Genomic DNA, 22500 nt, shown 5'->3' with positions numbered 1-22500 from the left:
AAGTCTATTTCTTTTACTTTCGGCTTCTTTCGTGTATTTCTTTCAATTTCTTTTTTTGTTTTGTTAGTTTCTTTCAATTTTTTTCCAATCTTTTTCCTTTATTTTCTTTCGTTTCCCCCCCCCTGTCTATCGCATTTTATTTCTTTTATCTTTTTTCTCGTTTGTTTTTCTTTCCTCATTTTTCTTTCCTGTCGTTCATTTCCTTTTCAAGTTTCTTTCCTTTTTTTCTTCCAATTTCTTTTTCTTTTCTTTCTTTTTTTAATTTGTTTTTTACTTTTTTTGTTTCCTTTTCTGGGTGTCTTTTTATTAGTCTCTTTTTTTGTTGTTTTTTCTTTTTTGCTGTTTGTTCCTTTCTGTTTATTTTCCTTGTTTGGTTTATTTCGATTTCTTTTTCTCTCTTTTCTTCTCTCTCTTTGTATCTTTGCTTTTATTTCTTTGTTATTTTTTTCTTTCGATTTCTTTTTTCTATTTTTTTTTATTCTTTTTATTTCTCTTTCTTTCGAGGTATTTCCTTTGTTTTCACTTTCTTTAGTTTTCTTTCTTAACGTTAGTTTATTTTGTTTATTTTTTATTCATTATATTGATCTATTTTAGTTAATGTATCTTCTTTTTTTATTTAAATAGTTGCTGTCTGTTACCTGCGATAATCTCGATCATGATTCTATAATACTTTTCATTTTATTGCAGCGAACCAGTCGCAGATTTCCCAGTGATTGTCTCCTGTAATCCGGTCGATCCAGGTTTGTCACCTGCCAATCTAATCCATTTTTCTCTTTACTTTTATGAACCCAACATTCACGAGATCAGAGATGAGCAGTTAGAGATGAATTGTAAACAATGCGTTTATGAGGTCACATGATTTTATAGCTATATTTCATAGCTGTATTGAACTCATGTCCTAAACATATCCATCATCAAAAGGATTGATAGGGAAAACTAAAACTAAGTACCATTCACACATTTATTTACAGTTGACATTATAGAAAGAGCAATAACATCATACTGCACAAGGTGTATCAGAATTTTTGTAGGAATTTTTGACACCCCTAACACGAAACTGCGAATAAAATATAAAAAATTCGTAATTTCTCTTTTAAAACTGGGTTGTTTATTTTCTTTATGGATTATACTTCCAAAATAAACTATTAAAGTTGTTTTAAAAGTAATAGAACTATTTTTTTTTAAAAAAAACAGTAATGAAATTAATTGAATTTTACGAGCTCAGTATTTTTCAATTTTTAAACTTTAAAAATCTATCAAAATTTTTCTATTGATTCAATTTTTACGATATTTTCAGGGTCAATGTGAAATTTTATGCTCTTTCCAATAAACCGAATATAATATTTTAGACACACTTTTTTTCTTTAATTCACGCTCCCCCCGCCCATTTTCAAGTGTCTATTAAGAAGTAAATAATTAATTTACTCACCAAAGTTTTATATATCACAAATTGATGATAAAAGATCAATAAATAATATATTCAAATTTAAAACAAAAAAAAGTAGTGTTTTTAGAAATTTACCTGCAAAGTCCTAAGTTTAAAACCTTTTTTTTTTAAACCACGTTGTTTGTTTTTTCTTTCGTTTTTTTTTAAATGAAAATCGGTCCTTGCTCCTTTAATTGAAAAGAAATTAGAGCTTGAATTACATTTTTCGAATAGTTATAAGCTTGGAAAGACAGGGGGTCGAATTAATTCGCGCCTCCCATTTTGAAATGTCTATTAAAAAGTAAATAATTAATTTACTCACCAAAGTGTTATATATCACAAATTGAAGATAACAGATCAATAGATAATATATTCAAATTTAAAACAAAAAAAAGTAGTGTTTTTAGAAATTTACCTGTAAAGTCCGAAGTTTAAAACCTTTTTTAAAAAAAAACACATTGTTTATTTATTTATTTTTTTTAATGAAACCTTGGTCCCTGCTCCTTTAACTGAAAAAAAAATTAGGGCTTGAATCACATTTTTCGAAGAGTTATAAGCTTGGAAAGACGGGGTGGAATTATTCAATATTTTTCACGAAATTTCTGACGCACCTAATACTGCACTTATAAGTTTATTAGAGAAATTTAGTCGCATCTTTGAAAACGCTATTACGTAAGCTTAATTAGAAAATTAGAAGTTATAATATTATGACGAAATTTCTCTCTCTCTCTCTCTCTCTCTCTCTCTCTCTATATATATATATATATATATATATATATATATATATATATATATATATATACTAGCTGTACCCTGCCACGCGTTGCTGTGGCTCAAATTGGCGCAATGGAAAAAGTTCCAAAATGAGAAAAAGCATGTTTCTTATAGGTTTAATTTTCCATTTTGCATGGGTACACAGTTTTTGTTGTTCCATTTTCTTAGCTGATATAGAGATTTTCCGGTTTGGTGACTCTTGAATACGTAACATAAATTGTCCATGTGAAAAAACAGTCAGTGTGTAACTGTAAGGCCCATAATTGTAAAGATTGTTCCCTGTGCTTTGTTGATGGTTATTGCAAATGACAATAAAATTGGAAAGTGCAATTTTCTAAAGTGTAATGATGTATCCGGTGGAATCATAGGAATGCATGGAATGAAGATATATTTATCTGTGAAAGGTCCTGTTAAGATTGTTGTTTCTATGATATTGTTTGTTAATTTTTTTTACTTCAAGCTATGTGCCATTGCAAAGGTTGGATTGGTTTATATTTCACAACATGATAATTAGTACACCAAATTTCAGTTGCTATATATGCGGTGGCATCCCTGGCTAATATAGCTGTTGGATAATTAACCACTTTATCTGCTTTCACAACAGTGTCGATGGATTTGTATTTGACTACCTACTTGGAATTTTACATTGAATAATAGCGTTAAGTTCATGGGCATCTTTGTATTGACCTGCAAGAATAGCTCATTCACTCAGTCAAATGGAATTCTTATAATTTGAATATCTGCAAAAACCTTTTAAACTAACTATGTTACATATAGGGGTATCATTGAAGTTCTCACTAGAGTTATCATAGAGGGGCACCAAATTGACGTTTGGTGTATAACATAAAAGGGGAGGACCATAATTGTATTTGTTGTCATGGAATGATTATTGTTAGCCGTGTGCGTATGATCGTCTAGTTTGATATGCGGTTGTGTGTGTTCATATCTAATTGTTCATATGCTTTTTTGTGTGTGTTACATGCATTTTCTTCGACATACCTTACTTCATGTGTCATCGATGTGATCCATCTGGAATTCATCTTCTCTTGAGCGGGAGACTGGTACCTGTTAGACGAAGATTTATCACTCCAAGGCGATGAATGGGTTTTATAGTTTTTTATTTACCTCCCAGATGTCGACACAGAATATGGAAGTAAGTCTTGCTTGCTTTGAACACATCAGCGTCCCCCACTCCCAGTGAAGGGGAGGGAACAGCTATTAAGCCGTCCGTCTTCTTCAAAGCCCAAATCCAGTCTCACAGATCTAGCCAACCTGACCACGTCACTCATATGTAATCTGGTCAGCTGACCCTCGGTTCTGGTAAACGTGTCTACACTCCACGTTTACTCACCTCTCTCTCTCTCTCTCTCTCTCTCTCTCTCTCTCTCTCAATCCATTCTGTAACAACTATTCTTTTGATGAAATAAAATTACAGAAATTACAAGTCAAAGAATTTTGCCCTTAACTCTGATCAGCTGGCACTTTTTAGTACCCAATTTCCCACAAGTGATGCAAAAGTTTTTGTGCGGATCGAACAGTCTGCAACTGGACATGCATATTTTGAGTTAAGTTTAATGTCTTCACATGGAACAAAAAAGTAGAGTATTTGAGGCAAGCATTTATTTCATCTGCTGGTGTTGATTGAAGAATAACAGGTAACATTTGTCTGAAATCTCCTGCAAGCAATATTACTGCATTCCCAAATGGTCTGACATTGCCACGCAAATATTGCAAGGATCGACCAAGAGCCTCAAGTGATTTTTTGCGTACCATTGTGCATTCATCCTAAACAATAAGTTTGCATTTCCGCAATATTTTTGGATGTTTTGGAGATGTCGAACATGAGATTTTGGAAAAATTAAATGTTTTAAAGTAGAATAAATAATTCTTCTACTTGGTAGCAAGGTCGCAGGTATTCCTCATGCAGCAAGGGCTAAGGCTATGCCATTTTGTTACCAAATGGCTGCCAAAATCAATTTAATTAGAAAGGTTTTACCAGTTACTTCTAGTGCTGTTCAAAGAAGCAATAATTTCCAAATAACTTCTATTCTCACAGTCAGTAAATTAGGTGACTAAAATAGGATTTATCCATGTTTTGACAATGCCTTATTCACTGTAATCAATTTAGGAGACTAAAATAGGACGAGGGATTAGAAATAGACAGATAGAGAGGAAGATATATAGATAGAAAAGAGAAAGTGAGAGGAAAATAAAGAAAGAGAAGGAGATAGAGAGATAAAGGGATTGATAGATAAACAGAGAGAGGGGGAGAGTTAGAAACAGAGGGATGAGACAGAGGAAAGGAGAGAGATAGAGGGTGATATAGAGAGAAAGGGGCTCAAAGAGAGATGGAGAGGGTGATATAGAGAGAAAGATAGATTGAGAGAGGGAAAGGGAGAGATGGATAGAGAGAGATATTAAGAGAGGAAGAGAGAAACAGAAGGTGAACTACACTTCACCGTTTGTTTCCTCGTTCAGTAGAGAAGAAATCTTTCGAGACTGAGGCAATTTGAATGTTTTGTTATTATCCAGAGTACCCTTTTTTTTGGGGGGGGGGCTAGATTTTCCTCACATTAGAAACCGACTGGGTTATCTGTATTTTCACTTAACAAATTAATAAAAGAAAAACATATTGTAAAATTTGAATTTAACATGAAAATACTATTTTAAAAAATAGCACGATAACATAAGTGCCACTTTAGGTACTCCTTGGGCGTTGAGTTCCATGGCAACCAGCATAATTATTTAATGGTCTCTCCCTTAGCCCCCCCCAGTCAAGGCTAATGCATGCGCACGTAACATTTTTTTTATTTACTGACGTTGGCTTAGTAACTAAACGATTTATTGATAATTTCGTAACCCTTAAACGCATGCCAGAAGATTTAAATTGGTTCATTATTGTTGTAATGAAAAAAAAAAAAGTTTCATTCAACACAAAACCAAAAACACATATTAATGATAAATGATTTATTATTCTATTCATTGAAATTTATTAATTTTTAAATAAAAAAGTAAAAAAAAAAAAAAAAATTAATAAAAAAATAGTTGCTTATGTGCGCATAAAAAACTTGTTTTTTTTTGTTTTGTTTTTTTTTAGATTAGGTCCACCTTATAATCACCCCCCACCCTCCTCATCTTAAGAACAGCTTCCAGAATAAACACCACTTTTGGAGGAGGGGGGGGGGCTATTTGCAAAATTTAACTGATATTTGTTGTCAGCATACCCACCCGAAAATACTATTAAAAAAAAAAAGGAGGGGTTCAGTGCCCGTGGCAGAGAAGTAGATTTATTTATCAATAAAAGTTGCAGAGAAGTAAATTTATTTATCAATAAAAGTCGTCATTTAAAAAAGAAAATTGTGGAGGTGGACCTAAATGTAAATATTTACCCCAAAAATTATCCCGAAGTTTATTACAAAAACGTTGTTTTCGCACTATTCAACAATTTGTTCATCCGTGCATGTAAATTAAAAAATATTTGTAAAAGTGAGAAGTTATCAGTAAATGATTTAGTTTTTTTTTTTTAATTTATTTAGTTTTTTTTTTTACATTAGGTCCACCTACACAAATGTTAAAAACGGCTTTCAGGATAAACACCCTCAACCTCTCCATGCTAACAATGGATTTCGGAATAAACACCATTTGGGGGGGGGGTATTTAAAATAAAAGTCGTCATTTAAAAAGAAATTTAAAATCAAATTTTTGTAAAAGTGAGAAATTATTAATAAATGTTTAGTAACATTTTTCGGTGCTAATGCAGAGAGTGATCCGCGCTATTTTTTAAATCGTATTTCCACGTTTAATTAAAGTTTTATGATATGTTTTTTTTTTTATTCAATTGCAAGGTTAAAGTACAGAATAGGTACAAAACACCCTCCCTTCCCCATGTTAAGAATGGCTTTTTAAATAATAACGTTATTATTTCAGCATGGATCACTCTCTGCATGAGTACCCATTTTTCTTTTAATATTCATAAAAAGTAAAACTTTTTTCAAAATAAATAAATAAATAAATGTTTGTAAATGTGACAAATAATCATTTAGTTACGGCAACGTCAGTAAATAAAATATGTTACATGCGGGGTGGGGTGGGGGACTAAGGGAGCAACTATTATTTTTTTCTGCTGGTCGCCATGGAACTCAACGCCCAAGGAGTACCAAAATGTAAATTTTTTTTGTCAAATAAATAAATATTATAAACACCCTAACTTCCCCATGTTAAAACGGCTTTCGGAATGAACACCCCCAACCTCCCCATATTAAGAACGGCTTTCGAGGTTTATGGAAGGGCGTTTTTTTTTTTAACATGGGGAGGTTAGGGTGTTTATAATACGTTGAGGCATGTCGTAAAAATGAAACAGTTTAGAAAAAGTTAAAACAAACTTTTTTATGTAAACAATGCCGTGAAAAGAAACTAAACAATTAAAACGTAATGTTTCATGAGTGAAAAGCCTTAACCTAAGTAAAGGAATTTAAAATTAAAAAATTGGTAAGTACATAAATGAATTTAAATTTTTAAAATATGGGATTATTTTTGTGCGTGTGTGTGTGTGTGCTAATGCAGAGAGTGATCCGCGCTATTTTTTTTAAATCGTATTTCCACGTTTAATTAAAGTTTTATGATATGTTTTTATTCAATTGTAAGGTTAAAGTACAGAATAGGTACAAAACACCCTCCCTTCCCCATGTTAAGAATGGCTTTTTAAATAATAACGTTATTATTTCAACACGGATCACTCTCTGCATGAGTAAGCTTCTTTTTTTTTTTTTTACTTATCTGGTAATTCAAGAGTAGTTGAAACGGAAGTTACCAGAAATAAAACCGGGCAAGTCTCGTAGAAACGACTTCGAAAAATATTTATATTTTATTTAATATTTTAATAATTCGCAAGGTAAATTTATTTTAATGACATAAAAACATCCCTCGACTCTAAAGATGGGTTGTCTGAAAATTTCAAATAAATTGGTAACGTAGAAATATGGTTTTATTCACTTTTAACGAACCAAATTTACATTATATATATACAATCTACATCTACAATTATATAAATGTAACTTTGTTTCTGTGTGAGTTCGTTCCTTATAGACTCCGAAACAGCTGAACAGATGTTTTTTAAAATTTGCATAACTTTACTTAAGTCTGGGAGTGATTTTAGTTAAGTTTGGTCTCAGAATACCCCCAATAATTACCGATAATTAAAACCTTTATTTTGATGTATCTATCATCAGTAAAGCCATTTTTTCCATGTCGTCGCTTAGCAACAATTATAGAACAATGGGCTGGGAAAATTCTACAGTGGGTAAGTTAATAGCATGTTTTTTTGTTGCTTTTTTTTTTTTTTTTTTTTGCATAACATGGTCTGTAGGTTCAAACCTCGCACTTAAATTTCTTAATATATTTTTTTGTTAACTGGAAAGAAGTTTATATAAAATAATTTTATAAAAGAAACAGTTGGTTCTCTACAGTGCAATATAGGATAACATATTTTGGACTAAGTTACTGCATGGAGGCATGTGAATCTTCCTCTCGGGCGATTTCATGGATTTCGATGACAAGAAAAATATAGGTGTGAAATATTTGTTGATCATCATTCAATCCCGGGCAACATCGTGACACCCTGCTAGTATATATATATACAGGGTGACCCCCAAAAAATAGGCCCCAACTCTAATTAGGCCCCATTTCTTAGTGGTTTGTTCAAATGAAATTAAACTTTTGTCATAACTAGTTTAGTATATTCAAAACATCACATCAAAACACTAGGGTCTTTGGCCTTTTTTCTCCGTTGACTGTAAAATGCTCAGAAAAAACAATTGAATGTTTTTTGGGGTCATTAGCGGCACTGATGAGTTGTGATACAACGAAACAGGACAGTATGTTGATGACTACAAATATATTTTAAGTCCCCCTCTTTGGGTAGAGCACTATCATAAATAATCTCACCCGCTACTTAATTGGCTGAAAAATATGAAGTTCGTTGTTTGTTTGTTTACAAACAGGCGGTTTGAGCACTGTAAGAGTGGTGGCGGATGTCTATTTAAATAGACATTCCGACGAGTTATTTGTGGACATCCCTTCTGTGGTCGAGTGGGAGAACTGTCGACTGTCAACACAACAGTTCTAGGTTCAATCCTTGGCTTGGGAGAGATGCTAGTCTAGTGGCACTGATGAGTTGTGATACAACGAAACAGGACTGTATGTCGATGACTACAAATATATGTATATATATATATTAGTCCTCGCGCGAAAGCGCAGGACACAAAATGTTTTAAATAATAATGATAATAGAATAAAAATAACAAAGACTTTCGTTGGCGAGGACTACTATTGACCGTAACCAGTCCTTTTGAAATTTTCATCTCTATTTTTCTTGTTATGTATTGAATATTTATTAATGAAACCTATATGAAATATGTTCCTTATTAAATCTTAAAGATTTTCTATTCTGAAAGAAATTTTTAAAAATTTTAATCTAAAAATGTTATTTTTAAGTTTTTGTTAAAAAAATTCAGATTGTCTCATTATTCTGACCTGTATTACAAAGAGGGAGTTGCAAGAAATGAGTTGTGGTGTGAGGAGAAATACAAACTGAAACAGGGAGAATATTCAGACCTGTAATAATACAAAGAGGGGGTTGCAAAAATGAGTTGTGGTCTAAGGAGAAATACAAACTGAAATAGAGAGAAGGAGAGTTTTAAAATATAATCTTAAAAAGATACGATACCAGTTAGAAAAGCATTTCATCCAAGGTATGAAAATTGTTAAACAAAATGTTTTTACTATAGGCTTTAAAAATAAAGGTACAAGATTCAATTTGAAATTTATTTATCTTCAAAGTGCACTTTTATAAATTTTACAAAGTAAGGTATAAAAATTTAATTTAAATTGAATCAAAAAATTACCTTGGATTTATTTTATCTACATTTTGTTTCAATTTAAAAACATTATCTTTCATCTAGCAATTAATGATATAGATATTAAATTTTCAATGATTTTTCAATGATATAGATATTAAATTTTTTCAATGATATAGATATAAAATTTTCAATGATTTTTTTTTAAATGCAACAGAATGTACATTACATGAAATAAATCCAAGGTAATTTTTTTATTCAATTTAAATTAAATTTTTATACCTTACTTTATAAAATTTATAAAAGTGCATTTTGAAGATAAATAAATTTCAAATTGAATCTTGTACCTTTATTTTTAAAGCCTATAGTAAAAACATTTTGTTTAACAATTTTCATGCCTTGGATGAAATGCTTTTCTAACTTGTATCTTTTTAAGATTATATTTTAAAACTCTCCTTCTCTCTATTTCAGTTTGTATTTCTCCTTACACCAGTAAATGCAAATTGTTGATCACATTTTGTTTGACCTTCCAAACTCCTTTGACTTCTTTGCGGGGCATAGACGAACAAAATCCCAACAGATTCAGCTATGACAAGAAAGAGGTACTGAAGGCCAGAATCACCAAAGATTTTGTTGATCTAAATAAGCAGACAGTGGCACCAACAAAACCACTCATGAAAACAAACTGGCCAAAATTTATTGAATAAATCTTAAATGAAACTAACATTATTTTTGTTTCAAAATTTTTTAGATGAGGATTGATTAACTATATATTAATATGATAGCGTGTGTGTTATTTTCTGTGTCAGGCTTACATCCAGATTATTTAATTGTTATGCAATTCCATTTCTTGTCGTAAATAATTTTACTAAGAATTCTTCATAAGTTTTAGTTTCGGTTTTGATTATGACTGATGGCCCTCCAGTAATCTATTTTTTTTTTATCCAATGTCCTGCTGCCGATGTCATCAGGTTTAGCTCCTCCTAGATGCATGTCGTTACTAAGACAAAGGATGCATCTCTTCCAGTGAATTAATGCGCCTCCAGATACTAATCTGCAAGTTTCTTATGATTCGGCACAGAGTTATGGTTTACTTGTAGGGAAAAGTATTCTCATGCCAAGTTATTCCAACAAACGCCTAACCCTAACCCCTGTACGTAGAGACCTTAGACACTCGAGGATAGTGTCTAGTAGGCATTCAAGTTCTCTACTTTATTGTGCCATGCATGTGTTGTGGGATTATTCTGTGTTTATTAATGGTGCAGAATTTATTGTTCTGCATGTAAATGAGACTTACATGTTTGTCGTGTTTGATAACGACCAAGGCAGACTTCAATTTCTAAAGGATGAACTTGCAGGAAGCCATTTAACAACTTCTGATAAGCCTTTTCCATTCTTCATATTTCATGTGGAAAACTTAGGAATAAAAAAAATCTGTACAAATAATCGATTATGGTTATGGGGATAGAATTCTGTGTGGAGGAGAAAAGAGTGCAAGAATTAATTACCATATTTTCACATAACGGCAGTATGGTGGTTACATGTGCGGACTGTAAATTTGGTGTACCATGTTTAAATTTGGTGTACCATGTTTAAATTTGGTGTACTATGTTTAAATTTGGTGTACCATGTTTAAATTTGGTGTACCATGTTTAAATTTGGTGTACCATGTTTAAATTTGGTGTACCATGTTTAAATTTGGTGTACCATGTTTAAATTCTGAAGAGTCATGTGCATGTAGTCTGATGGTGTAAGGAAGTAAAACGTAGCCACTGAAAGTTGAGGATATGCGTTGCATGTTATAGGTTAGGTGTACGATGACATCGATGTTTGAATCAGCAATTTATATGTAATCTATCCCGGGTTACACTGGCATATTGAAAATTGTGATTTTGTTGTGAAGGTTGGTTAGTACAAAAAAAAGTTCAAGGGGTTAAGCACTGACATATATCAAACTTTGTAGGCAAGGTCAACAATAGCACCTGAAATAGAAAATGTGAAAGAGAATGTGGAAAGAAAGAAAGAAAGAGGAAGAGCATGAAAGAAAGAGAAGAAGATACCTTTTCTCTCGCATGCAAGTCAGTCTGGTTTCAGATTTTGTACAGAACAGACACATCAAGATTCGCGCAAAAATGTATTGGAAAAAGAAACAGAAAAAAGAGTTAAGAAATGTGTGGAATGGCCAAGACATAGAAGAATAAACCAAGCATTAATTAATTAAAGGGAGCCTCCGACTTGTTATTTTGTGCATACAGTTTCCTTTTGCAGCTCCGAGCGAGAAAGCCGAGAGGCAGAAAAAAAGATATGTCAAAGTTTGGTTATACACACATATAAGACCTTATGAAATGGCCACGTATAAACACCAGATGTATCATGATTACATACATAGATACAAGGAGACACACATAATGAGATATACACACAACAGATACCCCCCCCCCCGCTACACTACACAATACTCAGCACATTTTCAGTTTCCTATGACTCTGCCTGTAGTCTTAACCCAAAATAACAGTAGGCACAAAAGTCTGAATCTATCAAACACTTGTTTGGATGATCTCTCTTTATGGCTGCAAAATTTGTGGATCTTTGCTGCCTCCACCAAATTTTGCAAGTCTGTTGGCACAATTTTGTCTCCAGTACACAAATTGGAGTATGATGCAGGATCATCTGTTGTGGATCTCAAAATGGCTTGGTCTGTGTCTTTACCATCTGGGTGTCAGCATAGATCTGAAATCAACTGCATCTTCAATTCGACAAGCAATCAACAAATGAAGAAAAACCAGTAGTCATTTTTCTTATAAACAAAAAAAAATTATTATTCACTGAAAGTTACATCAGTTGTGACTCTAACTACAAATGCTCTGGGGACTGGAAGCTTCCATTACTAAATTTGAGGCTTGTCTCTTCGCAATTTAGATTCAAGTGCCATTTCTGACATTCTTTTTTTGAGATATTTTTATATTGAACGTCACGTTTTCAGCTAGTGCGCTGTGTCAGTAGCCGTTTATGTCATTGAAAACAGATTTCTGCTTTATCAATATCGACAAATAAGTGTATGCATGTATTAAATTAATACCACGCACAACCTTTCCTAACAGTGCTCTTTCTTTCCATCATTATCATCAGCATCATCACTGCCATCATCATCATCATCACCATCAACATCATCACCGTTACATCCAGCGACACTGTCACATATGCCCCTATTATTTTTTGCCCTTTACACTGTAAGATAAAATTAAGAACACAATATTTTTTTTCTTTTGTATATGCATTATAAAAATCGGTACAACGTCAGTACTATCAGTTTCCTTTTTCCTGGCGATGGGTATAATTTTATACCTCTCTCCCTCCTTATTTAATTAATCGATAACATTTTGAGGCCAAATGACTCCCCACTTGACAGTTTAATTGCTTTAAAACTCCATTAAAATAATTTATTGTCTGCCCTACACTAATTGTTCACCAATACAACGCCAGAATTAACATTCTAATTTGCCAGTTTAAATACTCCCAAATTCTTCTCAATTAATTTATTGTGTTACTAGCAGGGAGACCTGACGTTGCCCGGGATTGAATGATGATCAACAAATATTTCACATATTTTTATTGTCATCAAAATCCGTAAAATCGCCCGGGGGGGAAGCTTCACATGTCTCCATGCAGTAACTTAGTCTAAAATATATGTTATTCTGTATTACACTCCAGAGAACCTGTTTCTTTTATAAAATTATTTTTACAGTTAACAAAAAAAAAAAAAAAAAACATTAAGAAATTTCCGTGCAGAGTTTGAACTTACAGACTATGTCATGCAAAAAAAAAAAAACATGTAAATTTTCAAGTCTTATAAAATTCTTTGCAGTTAATGAAAAAAAAATTAGGAAATTTACATGCGGAGTTTAAATCTACAGACCACATTATGCAAAAAAAAAAAAAAAAACACGCTATCAACTACACACAGCAGAATTTTCACGGCCCGATGTTCTACCATTGTTGCTAAGCAACGACAAGGAAAGAAATTATGGCTTTACCGCTGATAGATAAATTAAAAGAACGGTTTCTATTATATGTAATTATTGGGAATATTCCAAGACAAAACTTAACTAAGATAACTCCCAGACTTATACACTAAAGTTCTGTAAATTTTAAAGAAAATTTGTTCAGCCGTTTCGGAGTCTATAAGGAACGAACTCGTACACACAGTTTCATTTATATATAATTTATATAATTGTAGAGATTCGTTTACAATCTGCTTTTAAAGATTTTGTCTTCAACAGTCGTCCTGAAACTGTTTTCCAAAAACATTAGAAATGACCGATTGGCAGTTTAAATGCTTTAAAGTTATTTTTTAATAATTTGTTGTCTCTCTTTTTTATAAAATTCTGCCTTACAACTGCTTACCAAGACAATGCCAGAATTAACATTCTAATTTGCCATAATTACAGTTGGGGATTGCAAAAATCTTTCCAAGGTTATCCATTGTCTCTAAAAAGTACACATTAGTGATAAATCACATACTGTTTTATTTGAAGTGGAGACTATTTAAGACAGATATGCTGACTGCTCAGAGATATGAAGTAAATGCACCAGTAAATATCTTCGGAGAAATCTGTTTTTTTGTTGCAAAATATCGAGTGGCGTATATATATATATATATATATATATATATATATATATATATATATATATATATATATATATATAAATTACTAACTAGCTCTACCTACATATTGAGCACTTTTGAAGTAAATACTTAAAGTTTACGCATAAATCTATACTTTCGTATATTAATTTTATGTGAGTAAATTAAGTAGTTATATATATATATATATATATATATATATATATATATATATATATATATATATATATATACACTTCAGAATAAAATCATCCAACAATCAGCTGGTATGGAAACCTGTGATTATAAGATTTACGAGATATTACAGGCAGTAATATTCTATAAGTATTATCCCATCTAAATAAGAATTGCTCGATATACAAGATAGAGCAAATAAATTAAATTTTTAGTCATTCAATGAATTTAAAAATTTATGACGTGAAATGTTTGAGTTTCAGATCAAAAGATTTTTATTATTCTATGCAAGACAAAGAATACATTAGAAATATTTTAATATATTCTTTGTCTTACATAGAATAATAAAAATCTTTTGATCTGAAACTCAAACATTTCACGTCATAAATTCTTAAATTCATTGAATGAATAAAAATGTTATATATATATAGTGTGTGTACAAATCAATGTTTCATTGAAAGATTAGTTTGAGACAACAGACAAGTAACACTTTTTCAATTTATCAAAACAGACGGTTTTGTCTATGGTTAATGCGTTTCTTCCAAATAAATGGCCATTAACATCCACTTATATAGATGAATGGCACAAACACCTTCACATCTACAAATGTTGATTAAATTTAAAAAAAAACATTTAATAGAGGTTCAGCCTCCAAATCATGTGAGCTGCATTTTAACCAATTTTTCTCTTTATATAGTATACCTGCTTGCGATTCCATATTCGTGGGCTTGGCTGTTAACCCTATCGCATTGTATGCCGGTATACCGGGCTAGCGTCATAATGTTATAAAACAAACGCCTTTAAATTTGATCCATTTTTTTGTTAATTGTAATACACACATAGAAAATGACTTTACGGTACAGTAATACAGTGTGGATAACTGTACTATGCGGTGTTACTTATGTTTCTTTTTTTGATTAAAATATTGTTGCAGTACAAAGTCACATAGCCACTGCCAAAGTTACCTTCAAGAGATTGTCATCAATAGCGCTATGACAACAGAATATTCTTTTTTTTTTTTTTTTTACACAGGCATCACTACATTATCAAGGCCAAGAGGCCACTCAAGGATAAGGGTTAAAGAGTATACAGTAGAAATTGGACAATATAGATAGTAATCATTAGTAATGAAAATTCGGTAAATTTGATAACTTATATGGAACGGCTCATCAAGAACTTATTTACGTTAGACTTGAACACAACCATATTGTAGTCAGCCGGAAAGCAGGAAAACGGAAGACAATTCCACAGGCGTGCAGTTCATGGAATCTACGTTTAGGTTTAGGCACAGATAAAGAGTGGGGGGGAATTATTGATAGTGTTTACAGCTAGACGAGTGTTTCTTGTGAAAGTTAGGCGAGGGGGGGCCATAGACTGAAGCTCAGTCGAACACTTTCCATGAAAATAACGATAAAGCAGAGTCTTATTATTGTTTTGACTCTCGAGTATATATCCTACGCAGTTAGACACAGTAAACCAACCGAGAACCACATCACTCTACATAAAAGCATATAAGATATCAATGGATATACACTCGAGAGTCAAAACAATGAAAAGAATATGCTGTTGTCCTAGCCCCAGTCATCAATCATGACCAACAGAAACATTAAAATAGACACCAAATTCAGAATACTCTGAACGCATTCTATTGTACGTTTTATTGTACGGTTGTGAGTGCTGGATTATCACCAACACCACAAGGAAAGACTAGAGGCAACTGAAACTTGGTTCCTGTGGAGAATTTTGAAGATATCCTGGACAGAAAAGTAAAGAAACCAGTAGTTATTAGAAATGGCAAACATAGAATGGTCTCTAATAAGAATAGTACGAAAAAGACAAATGAGGTTCAGAGGCCATATCTACAGAAAAAGCGTAGAACAGATTAGCTTGACAGGAAAGATCATGAGTAGAAGAAGCAGAGGACGACAACGAGAAACATTGACGTTGACAGTCTGAATACTTGGGCAATATAAAAAATGATGAGCAACAAGGAATTCATTAATGCCTCGAGAGAAAGAGAGATGGAGAGCCATAGCCGTCAATGCTTGTACCAGGCAGGACACTACTTGATCGTTGTTATAGTACAAAAATTAAAATGTGTTAACGTTATTATTACTACATTAGTGAAATACATAATATAGTAATATCGCATACATTTATCACTGTATTAAGGAGTATGTGTGTCTTCAGAAATTGTTTAAGGAGTATTTATTATCGTATATAATCTCATACATAGATGTTTTAAAATTGCATCCAATATTCGCGTTTTTTTACTATTGATGTGGTGCTGGTGGGGGAGGTTAAAGAACAGAACCCTCGCCAAGGAATACTGTGGTTGAATAACTGTGTCTACTTTGAAGTTCGAATTTTTGCAATCATTAAAGAGTTGGAAGCTTTTCAGAGTATTCACATGTAATCACCTAAAAAAAAAGTAGAATCTTATGTCTTAGGAGGGCGAGTGATTTAGCAAGAGTGTGTTAATCTGCAATGATACCCAAGTTTTTGTCACAAAACACCGAGTAATGTGTGTGTATATATATATATATATATATATATATATATATATATATCTTCTATATTTTGAAGGGATCTAAAATAGAACACCATTATGTGAAAAAAATATTAAGGGTCCAGGAAAAAATGAGATATAACTCAGTATTTAGTGGAAATGAAATATATTAAAACAAAAAAATGAAATATATTAAAACGAAAAAAAATCAAATAGAACAAATATGAGAGTGGTTATACATCAGTCCAACTGTCAGGTGTGCGTAACCCCCGAGAAGCATAGTCTCCTGGTCTTTATAGTAAGAGTTTGTTATCCATAAGGTGGGCACCACAACAATTATTGTATTTCTAACAAGTATGTATCACGGCGATTGCTCACTTGAGCTCCAATCTATGGTTCCCCCTTGTCAAACTTTCACAAAAAAAAAACACTCGTCTAGCTTCAACCACTATCAACAATTTCCCCACTCTCTCTCTACATATATCTAAACGTGGACTCCATGAACTAAGCTTTTCTCCTAGAAATGCCCACCTGTAGAACTCTGTTCTTCTGGCCTGATTTCCAGCTGACTACAATATGGTTGTCCTCAAGTCCAGTGTAAATAAATTTTTGCAGAGCCGTCCCCTTAAATAACCAAATTATACCAAAATCCCACTATCAACGATTACAACACTGTTGTCCTGATGACCCTTATCCTGGAGTGACCTTCGGTCCTTGATAATGTGTTGACCCCTTGTAAAAAAAAAATTAGTTTTTTTTTTTTTTCTTTTAATCAGTTGCGGAACAATAAGATCCAAAAATATAGCAGACTAAAAAAAAAAAAAATGTTAATAATTCCAGAAGATGAAAAATATTATGAGAGGATTTAAAACAATAAATGTAGTGAACAAAATTTTATATATTCGTCAGCATTCAACTAACAATTTATACAGCTCGTTAATTTACGGTTGTGGTGTCCACCTTATGGATAACAATGAACTTTTCCACTTACTGTAAAGACCAGGAAAATATGTCTGCACACGCCGTGCACATTTGGCAGTCAGACTGACGTATAATCACGCTCTTTATTTGTTGTATCGTCATATAGTCGAATTTATAACAAGTCTCTAAAGAGACTTGTGACGTTAGGGCAGGTCGATTTTGGAACCCCGATGAGGCAATGGTGATGATAGTTGGGGTTTGACATAGAAAAGACCTACACGAAATATTTTTTTTCAAAATCGTTATCTTTGATTGAGGAAATGACTTTAAAAGTTGAAAAATTGAAACGATTAAAAGTTTTTCGGTGAATTGTTAAGAACGTCCCGTCATCAAAACAATCCGTACTGTTAAGAAAATGGAATTATTATTTGCAATATGTTTTAAACTACATTTTTAAATAAAATGAGTGAGGATAATGAATTAATAAAATAAATATTAACTGTAAAGGCAAAATTATGTTTTTTTAAATAATAGCGACCAAAGTTCGCTTTTTCATTTCAGAAACTTTTTGGGGGTGGAGACATTTTAGATTTCACCGTTTCAAAACATGCTCGTTATTGATATTGAAAATTAACGTTTTTTTATTATTTAATTTGAAAACATTACAATTTAGGCTTAATTATTTCGAAAAGAAAAACGAAAAAGACCTGTTTAAAATATATATTATACTTCAAGTGTCTGCAGTGAATTTAAACATATTTGTTTTATCTTTTTTAATTTGTTTTTCTATTAGGTTGGTGCAAAATATCATTTTTTTTGACGTTCAAATGAACGTCAAAAACATTATTTTTGCACCAACCTAATATTTCACATCAAATTCTATTTGAAATTTTTGTTAAAATATAGTAATACTCCAGTTTTATATTAACAAAAAAAAAAATAGTCCATACAATTTTATTCTACACATTCTTTACGAAACATAACCACGTAAATTTTCAAGTTTTTCTACTTAATAAAAAAATACTTTGCAGAAAAGTAGTATCAAATTTTTATTTTTTATTTTTAGGGAGTAATTGTTTTTAAGCAGTATTTTTCTTCTAAAATTATAGTTTTAAAATCAGATTGCCCTCAAAGATTAATACGAGTAAATAAGGAAACTGCTTTTTAAGGTTTTTCGTTATTTGTGCTAAAATAACTTTATTATTTAGAAAACCATTCTTAACATGGGGAAGATAGAAGGTTGTGTTGTAACTATTTTGTACTTTCACCTAACAATTTAATAAACAAAAATTTCATAAAAATTAAATTTAACTTGAAAATACTATTAAAAATAACATGGTAACATAGATACACAAGCACTGGTTTTTCAAACTCTAAACATTCGTTTAAAATGGCACAGCTACAGCAAAAATGAATCTCTTTATGGATAAATTCATGTTATCGAAGAAGAAGCTAAAATGTCTGAACTAAACACTATTATGCCTCTGATTTGGTTTGGTCCTCTCTCTTCAATACATCTAATTACACTCTACAAAGTTTTTCATTATTTCTTATAACTAGCACTTATTTTTTATATATGAAACTGGAAGATAGCCTGAAACAGTTTCCTTCAGTTATAATCCATTTATTTATTTTACTTTTCAGATTAGGATGTCAGTAAAAGCACGACGTTCAGTTTTAACAAGTTGTTCACAAAATTTGCTGGTCCACCTTGTCGTTTGGACAAAAAAGTACCCCCAACTTCACGACAAGTCATCCAGTTTAGTTAACTCTACTTAAAAAATAGTGAGATTTCTAAGTTAATTGCTAAGGAATTAATTAGTATTTGGCAAGCAGTTAATCCACAATTGTCCTTGTTAGTGGAACGTTATATAGGACAGAAGGTCAATATATTTTGCTATAAAAGGGCCAAACAGATTGACAGGAAATCTCTTGCAGCATCCAAAGTGAAAAGAATGAAGGAACTGCTAGACAGATTGTTTGATACATTTTTTGTAGCTGTAAACTTCCTGTCTTGAGATGTGATGACTTTGCAGTAAAGTGCAAGACAGAAAATTGTCAAACAAGGCACATAATCTGCTCTTGTCCTTCTAACAAGGAGGTAAAATTAATTCTATAGATTCACCTGCAATTATATTCCTTTTTTGTGGAAAATAAAATAATATATTGGTATTTATTATGTAATCTGGCTTTATTATTAAACATGAAAATTTTGCAATTTTCAGGTTCCACTAGAAAAACTGCAATTTAGAACAATTTTTAAATTAATTGATGGAACAACAAAAAGCTTAACAATATTTACTGGTCCTTTGTGGAAACTTTGTATTAATAATTATGAAGATTTGCCTCAAATAGAATTCTAAAAAATTAGTATCCCTCCCGATCATCATTATCTGACAGCAGAAGAAACAAATAATTTAAATGTGAAGACCAGAGGCTACTTTTTGAGTATGCTGTTGGCATTTCTCGAGACATTAACCTAAGATATGCAGCTTAGAAAATTGGGCCCTTGAATCAAGCAAGATGGCTAACATAAGCCACAAGGTTAATGTGTTTATGGACTAGAGGTGTCCATCCTCAAACTCTATGATAAATTAAACATTCTGGTCAAATTTACCATCCAAGTGGTATGCAGTCAGTTGGTTTGAGATCAAAACCGACAATAATTTTTTTAACCAACAACAGTATATTTTAATATGATTCAGAGAACAAAACAGTTAATTGAAATCCAAATTACTGTTTTAAACAGTTCAAAATATAGTGCTTTTGCACTACGTCCGGAAAATATCATAATATCGATGATAAACTCAGATGAATTGGATGTGAGAGATGAGGACATTGAAGCGATTTTGTCCATTAGGTAAATAAATATTTATCCATTAAATTCTATTAGTTTTCTCAATTTACCGAAACAATAGTCAGTTTGATTCATTTTACATCACAAGAATATGAAAGAAAATACGTGTTTTCAAATAATTGGGTTTTTTTTTGTGTCGTTTTTTCCAGAAATAGTAAACAACTCAAAAAATAAGACTGAAAAAGATTACTGCTATCAATTTTGCAGCCACCCACTCGTCAAATTTGATTGATTTTCTCAAAAAGTTGTATATGGGCAGGAAGCATATTAGGCCTTCATTTTCCTTGAAAGGAAATTATACAGAACAATTTAGTTCTATTATAACAGTTTGTATTATTGAGTTTAAAAAAAATTAAAATACATGGTTCTGTAACTTGTATCAAATTGTTATATTGTGTAATACATCTCCATATCTTTTTGAATTGAGAAATTTAAAAGACTTAGTTGCTAATTAGCTTTTTTTTACAATTTTTGTTTAATCAATATGCAGTAAAAGTTGAGATATTTTGCTAGTTGTGATTCATAATTAAAATTATAATTCATGTATTTATTTTTCTTTCAATCTATTTCATATAAATATATCAATTTTAATTGGATTTTTTTATAAAAATAGTGAAATTTCAAAGTCAGTGTTGTGTAAAATGCTATGAAAATGAAGGATTTCTCAGCATTTTTCTGCACGATTTTTAAAATCAAATACTCAATTTTCTGTTCAAGATAGGAATCTCATTTTTGGTATCTGTTCTTATCACATCAAATCCTAACTATCATCACCAGTGCCATGTTGATTTTCTGAAAAAAGTTGCAAATCGACCTGCCCTATTGTGACGTGTCTATTTAATGTGATCATATTTTTATGTGTGCCTTTAATGTGTGTAACGTGTTTTTATGATCGTCTAGTTTCTCTCTATATATATAATGGAGTCCATATATATGTATGATGACGTCTAGTGTGTGTGTGTGTACATATATTTATAAGTGTGTATAACGTGTACATACGGTTCAACAAACACGGGCGATTACAATTCACAAACAAACAGTTCTTTAAACACAAAGAGACAGATAACATCTTTCTGAGGTTCACATCTAGCCAAACAGGGAAACATACCTTCATCCATCTTTTAGTCTTGGTCGACGGATCTGCAAAAGCTGCAATAAAGATTCATCCCAAGGAACAACTATTAAGCCTTGGGTTATATTTTCACGCAACTTTTATTTTCAGGTGTTTCCTGCTTGGAAATTGCATGATTTCCTTGTTCTATATTTTTGCTTTTTTTCTTCCCTGATAGCTTCCCCGGCATACAGAAACCATTTCAACTTGCCGCCATCTCCCCAGTCGCTAGCTGACCCCCTGTTTGACTCGATCATCCAACCAAAACTAACTCTCTCTCTCTCTACTTAACTGCCTATGTGTATATATAAAACTATATACATTCATCATATCAAAAATACGGATTAGACCCGAATTTATTAATAAAAGTTTTTTTTTAAAGACTTGGCTCTATTTGCGTTTTGAGTTTCTAATGGCTATGTTCGTTAGGAAAGCAAATAAACTAAACATTTTTTCACTATTCTCCAATAACATCCAGTGTGAATGCACCTAAAGATGGTCGGAGGTTACATCGGCCGAAACGTTATGAAAAAAAAACCAAGATGAGAACAATAGTCCAAATAATATGGCAAGTAATTATAAAACTATATATTTGTAACTATGTCATCACTAGGGCTAGGACAACAGCATATTCTTTTCCTTGATTTGATTCCCAGGTATATATCCATTAATATCTTATATGTTTTTTTTTTATGTAGAGTGATATGGTTATCGGTTGATTAATTGTGTCTAACTGTGTCGGATATATACTCGAAAGTCAAAACAATGAAACGAATATGCTGTTGTCATAACCCTAGTCATTACTGCAACTAAAGATTCAAATCACCTCATCTTTGTCACGTAGTTGTTAGCTCAAATTCCTAACTGTTTGTTTTATGTTAAAATTCCAAATTTAACATTCCCGATGCATATTTTAGTTGACAAAACACCTGAACTTCGAAACAATCATCATAGCAAGCATTCATGATTAAGTTTCGGCGTTTTCCGGGAACCAACAATATAAAAGTATTTGCTTTTCTGTTCAATATATTTTGTTTCCACTGATTACAGAGCTGTGTCTTTCTTCCACACCCTTACGAGACCCTAACTCTTTGTGACCATAACATTAACCCGTGTCCTTGAGCACTTGACTCGAAAAAATAAAATAAATAAATAAATAAATAACGAAAAAATTCCCTGTTACAATAATAGTTTTTAGTTTTTTTTTAAATTTTATTTACTGATTGAAA

The 22500-nt window shown here is 31.8% G+C and overlaps 1 protein-coding gene across 1 annotated transcript in view; it reads left to right on the top strand.

Annotated features, from left to right (window-relative positions):
- LOC145255806 (uncharacterized) overlaps positions 1-22500 on the top strand; it is a 654582-nt gene that overhangs the window by 322789 nt on the left and 309293 nt on the right. The window contains exon 6 of the mRNA XM_080114494.1: positions 688-740. Coding sequence (XP_079970620.1) covers positions 688-740 — 53 coding nt within the window. The remainder of the gene's footprint in view (positions 1-687; positions 741-22500) is intronic.

Source organism: Euprymna scolopes, chromosome 31 (assembly GCF_053919585.1).
Source record: "Euprymna scolopes isolate OS-2025 chromosome 31, ASM5391958v1, whole genome shotgun sequence".
In the NCBI taxonomy this organism is placed as follows: domain Eukaryota; kingdom Metazoa; phylum Mollusca; class Cephalopoda; order Sepiida; family Sepiolidae; genus Euprymna; species Euprymna scolopes.
Note: the sequence above shows the minus strand (reverse complement) of the source record. Positions and strands in the feature narration are given on the sequence as shown.